At 35.4% G+C, this 13,748-nt stretch overlaps 1 protein-coding gene and 1 long non-coding RNA gene across 3 annotated transcripts in view; one reads left to right on the top strand and one right to left on the bottom strand.

Moving 5' to 3' along the window:
* Nucleotides 1-4,842, bottom strand: part of LOC119075526 (low-density lipoprotein receptor-related protein 6) — a 41,255-nt gene extending 36,413 nt beyond the window's left edge. For both annotated transcript variants that reach the window (XR_005087412.1, XM_037181997.1), the window contains exon 1: nucleotides 4,212-4,842. Coding sequence is in view for 1 of the 2 variants with exons in the window: in XM_037181997.1 (XP_037037892.1) it covers nucleotides 4,212-4,308 (97 nt within the window). In the remaining variant the exon portion in view is untranslated. The remainder of the gene's footprint in view (nucleotides 1-4,211) is intronic.
* Nucleotides 498-13,748, top strand: LOC119075528. The gene is made up of 3 exons (XR_005087413.1): nucleotides 498-619; nucleotides 11,672-11,677; nucleotides 13,738-13,748. It is a non-coding gene; the product is annotated as an uncharacterized LOC119075528 (long non-coding RNA).

The following is a 13,748-nucleotide window of genomic DNA, read 5'->3' as shown; positions in this document are numbered from 1 at the left end:
ACCATTAACAATGCAGCACATAATAAATTTCTGCGGCAAACAATTTACATATTCGTTCAGTTAAATATGAAGAACAATCAATGGTTAAGAAGGCACTCGATATGAAAGGCATTATTTGTTTACCGAGCGAAGAAAATAAGATATTTCAAAGCTGTGTTTGTTGATATCAAAATCCAGAAAATAAATTTTTGGATAACAACATTTTCCGGGTTTGTATAGATCTGTGAGTAAATAAACCTACTTTCACATTTACACTTCAAAGGTACACTCATCGTGTCCCCTATTTTAAACTGCCCACATCTTCCCCGATAGTCCTTTCTCCGATTGATCTTTCACGCAGAAAGATAATTCTAAAAATACACCTTGAACAGAAACACTATATCAAGGACAAAATGCTGATACAACTTCTTGCTAATTTCCGTGAAACTGACATGCATATTGTATTTTTTACGTTACAAATTGGCAACGGACTAAATGCAAAAGTAGAACTCACTCACAGACTAATTTAGCTGAAAACAAATCCTTTAAGAAGACAATAAGGGCAAAGTGTCTTGTCATAGTCTAATACGCGATAAAACGATTACGAAAATAAATCTGTCCAAGTCAAGTTATCCCTAGAGTTATCTGGAACGATTTACAAAAGAAAAGTGCATGCTTTCGGTTTTTCATCATATCGTCACATTAGCCACACAAACATCGAATCACGTACATAAACAACTATTTTTAACACTTTGTCTGATGACAGTTCCGGTCAGAAGATGTCTATTTTCTACCCTGTTGTTTTGATAGGATAGACAATATACATTTTCTACACCGAACTGTCACCCTTATTTTTGTTTTGAAAAAACGGTGTAACAAAGTGACGTTTCTTTCGTGGAGAAAATCGGTTAATAATTTTCTGTTCACCTCTGAAATAATACACGAAATTTCAACTCTAGCGAATCGTGGTCCTCGCTCCGCTGTCGCCGAAAAACTTTGTTCTTGTTGGAATTTCGTATTTTCTTCACTCTGTAAACAAATGTCAAGACATTCAGAGTAGAGATAATAAAGTTATTCACATCGTACACATGAAACAGATTTTTTTCTCCTTCGGTTATTTACACTCTTGTAACGCAAACATTGATGATTCGTTGCTAAAATAGGGTTCATCTATTTTACCAGATTTTTTTTTAAAACATTTTTTATCGCACATGAGATTATCTGCGTGTTCAGAGGATTTTTTTTTTTTTTAACATGAAACCATGTTACCTACATTAATTTCTGAGACTAATCCTACTTGTTGTTTTATCTTGTTGTTTCTTCAGCGAAAAATGGTTCTAAAAGGTTTTGTTGTTAAATCAACAACAGCTAAAACTATTATTTTGAATCGGTTAGTTGTTTCAATTGGGACGAGTTTGTTTTATGATAGCCTCTACAAATTAAACATTTTCGTATCGACCTGATATTATGGGAACTTTTTTGTATGCTACGTATGTTACGTATAATGTATATGAGTTGTTGTCTCGTATTTCTTTTTTTATTGGTAGCATATGGTCCGAGTCGGAGGCATACCACTCAAGACAATAATTTCCAAACGTCAATGTATACATCAGGACTTTCAGGAAGAAAAATTGCGAAAATTTACGGAAAATTTACTGAAATTTATCGAAAGACTTTTTTTGGTAAGTTTCAGCAATTTTCAGTAATTCCCCAATGGGTGGGTTGGTACATCCTCGAAACTACGAATGAGATTAAACGCCAACTGATACTGACGCAATTAGTAACTAGTAATGAAATCGCTACAAGTACGGTAGTTTTACTTAATACCCTTGATACCCTAAATGGAATTTCTTCATGTTTTTGCGGTTTTTTAATAAGATCACTAAAAAAAATTCAAAGTCTTTAACACGAAGCGTCTATTGTGACTTTGCAGCACCACTGTAGGTAGAACAACCTCTGGTAATGCATATACGCCTCGCTAAATGATACAGCAGTTCATGTTATTTTTTACAGTTTTGCGTACAGAACACTTGTACGTACATTTGAGTGTCTATGTATGTATCTCACCTAATTTTTTAGTCCTGTACAAAGTACTGTGGGCTATTAGGCCTAATGTTACGTTTTGTGGAACAGATGCTGTTCTTCTAGTGGAGAAAAACGGAAAAGGGTTCACCTATGCCAATAGACACGAAAGAGACGAGATCCACGAAAAAATATGGTGTTTAGGTTGAATCGATAGAATGTCGTCAAAAACGTCGGACTGTACGTGGTCGAAAAAGTGTAGTTCACAGGCATTTACGCGGTACATGTGTCGAAAATCGTACTTTCCATAAAATACGTTACATAACTCGGAATATGCGTGAAAAATCACACTTTCGTGTATTGTTAGACATCGCCTCGGATCAACAAAATTCACGCGAAAACTCGAGTTTTCAACCTTTTATCCCTATTTATGTGAAGGAACGTTTTTCCTGAACGACGTGGGAAATAACTGAAGTCGCGATATTTTAACATTAATTAGGAGAATGAATATTACGTCACTAGGACAAAAAGAATTTTGTTGATGAGAGGTGAAGCCAAAGTCAAAAAACGCACGAAAACGAGACTTTTCATTTCTATCCCGAGTTATGTAATGGAATTTACACGTTGAAACAGGGAAACACAAGAATCAATTTACGGGGATCATGAGAAAGACATAATGCACATTGTGTGTAGATTAGGCCTGCTACTAGGCTCGGCCATAGACTCGGACTACTAGAGTTCTATCTCCCTTTTGAGATTTTAACAGACAAAAATATGATTTTTAATCGTAATTGATACGGCCTTCCACCTCAGACTGGGTCTTTTTATGTATCAGCCGCGACTTCGAAAACACATCGGTACTTTTTCGTCCTGATTGTATATCAAGGAGAAATAAAATTCTAGGACGTCCGAATCATGAGCTTTTCCCGTTAAATGAGTTAAACGTTGGTGCAAGCGATACAAATATTTTCGTCTTACTCGCACCAATGTAACTCATATTTAAACTGACGTTTTTTTCGGGATTTGCAATGAAGATGAAAGTCTACCTAAAAAGTTCTCAGGTTCATAACTTACACGTGAGTTATGAGTAGCGAGGTGTCGAGCAGCGTTACGCGATATTATAGGATAGATGTTACGCCAGTAGGTATTTCGCATCTGGGTAAACGTTTCGCTCTAAGAATATATGTAATCACACTAGGTTCATAAGGTTTACCTAGGACGTCGTGCGGGTCTAATCGCCGCAATTTGCTACGATCTCATTCGATTTTATTGACAAAATGACGAGAGTTAAGGTTGTAAACTGATTTACCCTCAATTTTCTTCGTTCAATTTTATCAATATCTTCGATATTACCTACAATTCGCACCACATAGCCTAGCTAGGTATAGTTTTTTTTTTGATTACATTCGTCAACGTTTGAAACAACAACAACAACAACGAAATTCGTTCGGTTTATTGATATCATGTCTTGTGATTTCAATCTAATCGCATATAATGTCGACAGTAAATTGGTATTGAAGGGAATGGTTTGGTGCTGTATGATTGAAAAATAAATAGAAAATTGTATTTCATTCACACACGAATTTACACGGGCCAGGTTTATGATAATTTCATTAGTTTTCCTATAAATGATTCAAATGATTGCTTTGCAACAAGGTGTGTTTGCCTGAAAGCGTTTCATTTGACAGCAATGTGATGATTGCAACACCAAAAATTAATAATTGAACGCGAGAAATGTGTGTAAATTGGAAATATTTTCTTGCTGACTGATAAACTGACTGAATTCTACGAATGATGGAAGTCTTCCATGAAATCGGAAGCTACACCTGAAATCAATGTTCAGATTAGCAAATGGAAAGCAAAGCTAAAATCAATTTCTTAGTTTTCAGAGCTTTCGCAGGCTGAGGACTTCAGGTTTCTTTGCATCGAGAAACAATCTGTCGTCGAGTCCTGCGAGGGAGGTAAACAAATTAAGGACGACGAACCTTTCAAGTTAACCTTAGGATAGTCGGAAAGTCTCACTAGGAAGAGTTTAAACGATTTTGTAAGAATGGGGAGAGAGTATTGGGGACGGTCATGATTCAAATAGAAATATTGGAAGACGCACACGAAAAAAGACGTAGATCCCTAAACTTCCTACTCTCAAATCGACACCCAGCCAGTTAAAATTTATTTTGAAAAATTTTGTTTAAAAAAAATCGTCAACTTACACGAAACGTTCTGCAGTTGTAGTAGTACCAGCAAACAGATTAATCCCAAATATCCAGCCGTAAATTTAATGTCCTTAAAACAAGCCCCTGAGGCCATTTCGTGCGAATATTTCTAAAGGAACTGCATCATTTTGCGTTCATTCATTTTTCAATCACAAAAGATTGCCTGTTCACACACAATCACTTCTACATAATTGGAATCGTTCACCGTGCTTTGTTAGGACAAAAAAAATATGTAAACACCGACAAGTTAAACACAGATGCACCACAAGGAAATGTAATGTGTTGTCGTTCCTGAGCACAATTTATTTTTTGTGTAAATTCACGCACATTTGTTGATTACACAGATATTCACCGTATTTACCCTGACAAATCAGCGGAACAAAAAAAAACACGCAACGAAATGATGGAACTCTGGGAAAACAGGATAAATGTTACGAGCCGAACAGTCACACACAAACACACGATACTCGACAACAATATTTTAATTAATAAAATCAAAGAAATCACTTGAAACTATGAATCGAATCGAACCGAATTAACGCGTTCATAAAACACTGCAGGCACATTTCGAAACGCGTCTTGTCCCGATAAAAATCTGATTGAAAATGTCACTACACCGACTGAATGGCGAATCAACAACAAAATAATGTTAAAATACCAGTGCTATTGGTAACATGCGTAAAGTGCTCATGAAATGAGTGCGCTCCATGGATTGACATTTGACAGTTCGTACAGATGGCGGGAAGTGTCTGGAAAAATACCGGCGGTAAACAGTTGGTGGCGCGAATAATTTAAAGTTTGTTATCAAGTGTGAATTTTGATCGTAGTTTAAGACTTACCAAAGATAAAGTCATTACCTTAGTATCATCAGTATCAATGGTTATGAAGAAATGTTGGCGCAGTTTTTACAGTTGATGAAAGTTAGACTTAAATTTGCATCAGCTGTTTTTCAGCTGATTGTTTCATGCAAACCATAAACTGTCTTCATATGGTTTTACCACTACCACGCACATGCGTTTACACCCGAGACATCCCATGAAATGCACCATTTTAAGTGCGCCACCCGCGTGTCTGTATTTGCGTGACTTCCCCAAAGCTTTTACAGCTGAAATTACCTATTTGATGGAATGATTTTGATCAGATTGTCATGATTACGACTGATCAAAAAACTTGTGTGTTAAACGTTACATTAATCGAAACATGGATATGGATTTAAATGATCGCCTAGTATAAGTCGAATTTCTGCAATGGCATCTTTGATGTAACACTCAATGACAGCTATTGAAGTCAGTTGAAAAAGGATAGTACGGCACACAAGACAAAATACAAAGTTCCGAAACATTGTGTAAGCTATTGTAATCACTAAGCCTCTAGGAAAAAAGTTTTAACGCTCACATCAATGAAGTAATGACTTCATGATTTCCTGGGGGCATTGGTGAGTAAACATAGTTTACATGCTTATGCACGGTAAAATGCACTTACCATCCACAAACATGTAAAATGTGTTACGTCGCTGCTTATAAATGCTTGTTTAGGCACGTGTTCCGCAAACCTCACACTTGCCTAAACAAATATTTACAAACAGTGACGTAACATACTATTACTCAAAAACGTGAGTTAAAGTTTACTTTACCACCTTACTTGGCAATAGAACAAATGGTGAAAATGCACTTTTTGTGTGAAATTTGCTGATCGAATAATAAGTAGTCTCATTTATAAATGATGTATACTAGGCTGCATACTGAGACGCGAGTCCTCAATAGAAAAATTTCGATTGGAAATCGGAAAAATTAAGAGAAAGGTAGTAGGAGTAGGAAAATTTCGATTGGAAATCTAAGAAAAATCAACAGAAAGGCCTCAGTAGGAAAATTTCCATTGGAAATCGAAGAAAAAATTAACCGAAATCCATCTGATCAAAATTTTAGTACTTTCACTAGCGAGCGAAGTGAGCGAAATTTTATAAATAAATTTTTCGTTCGTTGTACACTTTTATATTCCCATCGAAAATTTTTCCCTTCCAAACTTTTTTTCTTTTAAAATTTTACACCGCCAAATCGCTGCGCCCTAGGCAAATGTCCCAATTGTCAGTGTGATGTGGCGGAATGGTTCAAAAATTTGCAAAATGGATCAAAATTATTTTAAAGAGCGGAGTAGCTCTAATCATTTCAACGGTCATGTCCTCCGCATCGCGCATTACACCTCAGGGAACTTTATTTTAATATAAGTCATAAGTCATATATATTACTTCCGAGGTTCCAAGTTGTGTATTTGATAAGTGGGCTGTATTCCCCACTTGTCAAATAACAACTTGGAACCTCGTAAGTACAATGCTTTACGTGATTAGGCAATGTAAATGAAAATGAAACATGCCGTAACACGTAAAATAGTTTACAGTTTACAGAACGTGGAAAAAATCCAATTTCCAAACATTTTTTTTTTATCAATGGGAACCTTATTAAAAGGCACTTTGTCTCGTATAATATACAAAAAAAAGTTAAAGCTTTTTTTATAAATCATTTTGAAAGTCACTGAAAACACGAAAATTCGAATAGAAATACAGTATGTCATCAAAAATTTTTGTATTTCGATTCGAATTTTCGTGTTTTCAGTGACTTTCAAAATGATTTATAAAAAAAGTTTTAACTTTTTTTGGTATATTATACGAGACAAAGTGTCTTGTAATAAGGTTCTCCATCGATAAAAAATTTAAAAAAAAATTGTTTGGAACTCAATTGTCAGAGTAAATAGAGAACTGAGAACGTGGTACTTTCGTGTTAAATTATTTATTCAATTTACGAGTAGGGTAGGCGTACCAGTCCTCTGACACGACCCAATGCTCGGACACTTTGACATTAAAAGTACACGAAAAAAAATAATTTTGTAACAATTGTTTGCTAGAAATATATTTATAGCTGTGACAAATTAATATATATTTGCTACAAATATTTTATCAGAATTCATTTGTCACAAATATATTAAATTATTTGCCACAAATATTTTATCAGAATTCATTTGTCACAAATATATTAAATTATTTGCTACAACTTATTAGTATCATGTGATTCAATTTACCAATTGGAATCACGCTAAATAGAATCGGGTTCAATAGTCGCCTTTAAAATCCGAATTTGCCATTTCGTTTTCAGCCACGGTTGCGTTCGTCTTTAAAATCCGAATTTGCCGTTTTGTGTTTTAAGAAAAATTGTGAAAACGTAAAAATGGATCTAAAGAGTTATTTTGGTGAAGAGTTTATGAATTGTTTTGCAGGTAAGCATTAAACATTATTTAAAAAGCATAAAATTTCAAAATTCTGATTAGACTACATATAAGTGCAAAGAATATAATTTTTCAATCATTGCAAAACAAAATGGCAGATGATGCTACACAGTATCTATTTTCATGTATGAGGGCCGAAAACGGTGGTCTTGCAGAAATTTACTTGGGTTTTCGGCTCTTTATATGAAAAACAATGTGCACATCTGTTTTGGCCGTCAGCTTTTAGGCATTTTCTCTTGTAATACTCTGGCCCACAGGCCAAGACAGACACGCAAATTACTATTCTTGAATTTTATGTCACTATGCTATAGTTTGTGTCAATCGTTCGCGTTTTAGGCATTGACTTCAATACATTCCTCACACTACAAGATCGCCATATTATAGAAGCGATTCCACAGTTGGTCAAGAGAATTCAATTTGAAAATCTTTATCGTCAGTTTTTGAAAGACGTCAACGATAAAAATTGCATTTTTTCAACTGACCCAACTAATCATAATTCGGAGCAGCAGTTAGAACCGTCTCAGGACGAGTTGTTAGGCACCATCATTGAATTGCCAACCTTCTCAGAAATTTCCACCCAAACTGAGAAGATTGATGACGAAGAAATTGATTTGAAAAGTGCTGAGGTAAATAAAAAACAATTAAGGAAAAATGGTACTTTGTTCACCAGTGTATTATAGAAGTCAGTTTGTTCGTTTTATAGGATATTTTGGATATAAAGTCTTTGGAATTAAAAATTTTTATTGCAAAATGCGTCACTCAAGGAAAGCCTATGGATATTATTGATCGCGTTGTGATTGGAAAAGAAATCATTGGCCACTCTTGTTAACCAATAACGTGCAACGAACGTAAGAATTTTACCTCAAGAATTTTACCACAATTCAATCAAAATTATGAGTCAATTTTACATTTCTGTTTTCTTTTAAATATATTTTCTCTCGTTGATCAACAAAAATTTGAAGCTCTTTTCATATATAAACACTTAAAAACTGTTGATAACAAATTATTTTTTACAAATGTAAGAAGATTCTGCCCATCGAATTCCATCCTTAGAGTATTAAAACTGATAGCGGAATTTTTCGGAATTATTTTTCAATTTCAAAAAATGTTTTAGATTAACTAAACGTAATTTTGAGAAGCTTGCTGAACTGATCGTCCAAGTTTTTAAAAACGAGGTCAAAGGAACTTACTTTACTGCTGCTTGTCACGGTCACCCAGCTCAAGGAAAATTGTACTCCGCGTATACAAACTACCAAACACAACTAAGAGCGACGGATTTGGTTGAAAAAAAAAAGAGAGGGCGACCAAGTGGAAGTAAGTTTTGTTTTCTGGTTTATTGAACGGAAACTCAAAATAAAAATTTTAGAATTTCTTCAAAAAGAAGTTGATGGCGAAACTGAGACGGATGAAGAAGATCCCACCATCAATCTTGGCGATAATTTCGAATCAATTGTGACATTTTGGAAGTCCAGTTGTGCTAAAAGACGAAAGGAAGTTGTGGACTTTTCTGTCGACAAATATTTTCGCAAGTATTCCATGTTAAGTCTTCCCATAGGCTACGAATTGGTAATTATTGAACCTGTAGATGAATTTGTTTAATTTAAATTTCAATTCCGACAATTATTCCAGTTAGTGCTGGACGCTATCGAAATTCACGGAAAGTTCGCATCGTATCTTCCCGACGTATCGAAAAAAAATTTCATTTTCGCTCAGCGGATGAAGGCGCCGTCTTTGGCCATAAAGTCGCTGTTAGCTGAGTTCGAGCGAACAAAAGATATATTGGACGAGAATAGTGTCCCAGTATTTCAACAGTTGACTGCATTGAAGCTGTTGCCACATGTAATGCCCAATCCACACTCAAAAAGAAGCAAATCAGAAGTTGCACAAAGTTTCATCCCATACTACAAGGTTTGTAACAAAATCTGCTGAATTTTGAAACAGTTATCAACTTTCTTCTCGACAATCCTTGCAGACTGCTGCTGAAGAGGAGAATTTGAACGAACAGAATATCACATCAAAACACCTCATAACATTGAGTTGGATTGGTGACCTTGTTCATCCTGAGGCGTTCCTGAGCATTGTCGATAAAGTGTACCACATTCCAAATCCAATTCGAGGCTTCGAGGTTTTGTTGCAAGCTTTTTTGAGTTTCAACCAAAATTTTCCGGCAGACTCAGCCCATATTTGGAGATTCATTTGTGAGACAGTCTTCAACATTCGTATAAATGGCAGACGTATTGCCACCATCACTTCCTTTATCCAAGACATTGAGAAAATAACTCCATAAATCTTCTACACAACAGTATTCGCCTTTCGTACAATTTATTCCCTTGACTGAAAGTCATGGGTCTTACGGATGATAAACACCCTAAAATGTTTGTCACACAATGATCACTACTATGATTGAAAATGCATGAATGTATGACCAAAAACCTTAAATACAGAAAATGTTTGTCACACTTTGATGATTCGTTGATAACACGATAACTTGAGTAATTTTCAACGGATTTTCAAAAACTTTTTTTTAATCGACGGGGAATTAAATTCCTCAGGTTAAGTTCGAAGATGGGCTATTACGGTCGGGTGTTCTTAGAGATATTCCCAAAAGAATTTTTGTCTCGTCCCTTGATTCCACGATAACTCGAGTAGTTTTCGACGGATTTCCAAAAACTTTTTTTTATTTGACGGGGAATTAAATTCCTCAGGTTAAGTTCGAAGATGGGTTATAACGGACGGGTGATCTTAGAGATATTCTCAGGAGAATTTTTGTCTGGTCGCTTGATTCCACGATAACTCGAGTAGTTTTCGACGAATTTCCAAAAACTTTTTTTTAATCGACGGGGAATTAAATTGCTGAGGCTGCGTTTGAAGATGGGTCGTAACGGGCTGGTGATCTTAGAGATATTCCCAAAAGAATTTTTGTCTCGTTCCTTAATAACACGATAACTTGACGTAATCCTCAACGGATTTCCAAAAACTTTTTTTTAATCGACAGGGAATAAAATTACGAAGGCTACGTTCGAAGATGGGTCGTAACGGGCTGGTGATCTTAGAGATATTCCCAAAAGAATTTTTGTCTCGTTCCGAGATAACACGATAGCTTGACGTAATCCTCAACGGATTTCAAAAACTTTTTTTATTCAACGGGGAATTCCATTCCCGAGGATAAGTTCAAAGTTGGGCTATGACGGTCGGGGGATCTCAGAGATATTCCTAAAAGAATTTTTGTATCGTCCCGTGATATTATCGTGTTATTAGTTGAGTAATTCTTAATGGTCCACAAAAGACAATTATCCCACTAAGAAAGACATTTTTGGGTTAAGCTCGTTAATGGAATATACTGGAGTAATATTCTAGGATTCATTCCAAAATTTTGTGTGTGTAATATCTTTATATCGATGATAAGAAAAAAATTAAAGTTTGGACGAGTGTGAACTCGAGTAATCACACGAGTTTCATTTTTATTCAATATGTAAGCAAGAAATTCGCCTCTTTCCAGGGTCTGTATCTCGTGCTGCCTTTTTGATGGTATCTTTTCATCAGAATCCTTTTTTCAAAACACACGACCGCAATTCACGCCGTAAGTGTGCCTAAAATTTGAATTTTAAGTGAACGATTCGATGAAAAAGTGAACCGAAAAATACATTTCAACGCTTCATTGTATGAAAATGACGCTACGTTAGAAAGACCTCCGCACTTTCCATTTTGAATTTCGACCGCACTACCGGCGTGAATAACGACCACGAATGTATTAGCTTTCAACAGAAAGTAGATTTGGTTGTAGTCACTTGACCAGTTCTGAAAAAAGTGATTAGTGTACCGAAATTTTCATAAACTGCTCAGTTTTCTCAGGGTTGGTCAAACTGCTACAACCAAATCTATTTTATGTTGTACATATTCGTGGTCGTTATTGCGGTCGTACATACTTGAAAAATGATAATTTTGGTGGAAATATATCACCAAAAGACAGTATTTAAAAATCACCCAAATGTATACTTTTCAGCAAATCATCGATGCCTCTTAAGTACTGAAAATACGTATGAGCCAGTATATGGTCAAGTGCTGGAATTTCTCATATACGTGTTTTGTATCGAAAGTAGGGTACGCATACCCTGGTATACTTTTATATACTTTTAGAGTGATTTTTTTTGCTCGGATTACAAAAATCTTCTTGAGAAAAGTAATCAGTCAGTCAAGGGATCTGCCCCATCCAAAAGATGGGGCCTAGTATTTTCTTATTTTCATTTTTTTGTTATTTACAATATTTGAATTCTTTATTTCTATCATTTATAACAAGCACATAATGTTAATCTGTAAAATGTGCAAAGACGGCTTAGAATCGCCGTATGATCTATTTCCTCATCTTGATTATAAGCATTTATCAACAAATAACGTCTATTGTCCTTTAGGGGGGTCCAAAAAATAAAAGTGTCGAGGAAGTTGGCGGACCCCGGGGAAAATAAACCTTTATGGCCTCCTGATAAAAATTGTATATGGGGCCGATGCGATCCGAGTTGGTTTATGGGTCGCTCAAGGACGAAATGTGTGAAAAAACACTGAAATTTTCCATACATTTGTTCCATTACTTTGTATGAGAAATTTTTTTTAACGACAATATGAAACTTTTTTGGTCCAGGCAACTTAGGTTAGATGCAAAAGCAACAAAAATGCGTTGGTTTCATTTTTTTGGAATTTTTATATCGTCTGGACACACCTAACAATATTGATATAGACAAAAATCGACAGATAATTTCCAAGTAATACAAAGTCAGGCGAGGTCACTCTTTAAATTAAGTGTTAGGTGTCGTTGTAAAGGTAATGACAGTGGCTTTCTAACGAGCCCACACACAATAAGTTTCAAGTTGGTGTCATGACGTAACAGTCATTTGAAAATTGCCTGAGTTCACGACCCTGACATTTTTGCACCAAAATCAATTTCTATATAGCTTCAAAAAATTGTTTTCGAAAAAATTTCTTTTTGCAATGAAAGCTTATGCCATAAGCTCTCGTTAGACATAAATATATCCGATGCACATCCCATAAATGTTTTGGAAGAACCCAAAGACTGAGTGAACAGATTGGGAATCTTTGACTGACTTGGGAGCTGCGAATGCACTTACAAATCATCAAATCGGTTTCTTTGAATTATACTGAAGTGAAATAAGCCAACTCACCTTAAGAAGTGACCTCAGCATCTGTTAGTTACGTTCAATTTTTCTTTAACCCTCATTTTCGTGGTTTTTCACATATTTCGTCATTGCGCGACCCATAAACCAACTCGGATCGCATCGGCCCCATATATATTTTTTATCAGTGGGTCATATGGGTTCGTTTTCCCCGGGGTCCGCCAACTTCCTCGAAACTTTTATTTTCCCATACGATTCTGGACCCCCCTATTGTCCTTACGAAGATTGCAAAAGATTTTATTCTTCTCAACATTCATTACGACAACATCTATTAAGAGATCACTTTTCATTGCCTAATGTACCAACAAAAGACCATTTTGTTAATAGTATTCAAACTTATAACGTAGAGCCAAATGATGTTGCGAGGAGCACTACATGTCCAGAAATCGTAAACAAATTAAAAGTTGATTTGTTGCACCATGCTCTAGAACTTTTAGCGGATGAAAATATTGCAAGAAAAAAATCGTTTGAAATTTTAAGAAAAAGTTTTATACTTTACTCCAACGCGTTTAAATATTTACTTCAATCGACACTTCTTCTATTCAAACGGAGCACAAGTTGCGACAAACATTAATCAAATCAAAATTGTATTTTGAATCAAGAGATGTGCCTATAAATGCACTTAACGATGCAAATGACAAACGAGTAATAAAAATATTCTGCATTCGAGATATGTTAGAAAAACTACTAAATCTTCCAGATATGCTACCATCAATTCTCAACTACATTGATCAATTTCAAGGTCGCAAAGATGAAATTTCCAATATTATGCAAGGTAAACTGTGGACATCTATTTTAAAAACCGAAGGTCATGATGATAAAATCCTATTTTTGCCAATACTTTATTATTTTGACGATTTCGAGCCCTTAAATGTAATTGGATCCCATTCAGGGGCGTATAAAATAGGTGGCAATTATATAGGTCTTCCTTTTTTACCAGAGAATATCGTATCAAAATTGCAGTACATCTTACCCCTGGCATTGTTTTTTTCGGGTGATAGGGATGACTGTGACAATAAAGCTACATTCTCACCTATTATAGCTGCTCTTAATGAATTAAGTAATCAGGGCA

This window comes from Bradysia coprophila, unplaced genomic scaffold, assembly GCF_014529535.1.
Source record: "Bradysia coprophila strain Holo2 unplaced genomic scaffold, BU_Bcop_v1 contig_219, whole genome shotgun sequence".
In the NCBI taxonomy this organism is placed as follows: Eukaryota; Metazoa; Arthropoda; class Insecta; order Diptera; family Sciaridae; genus Bradysia; species Bradysia coprophila.
The sequence above is the reverse complement of the archived record's forward strand: the minus strand, read 5'-3'. Positions and strand labels throughout refer to the sequence as shown.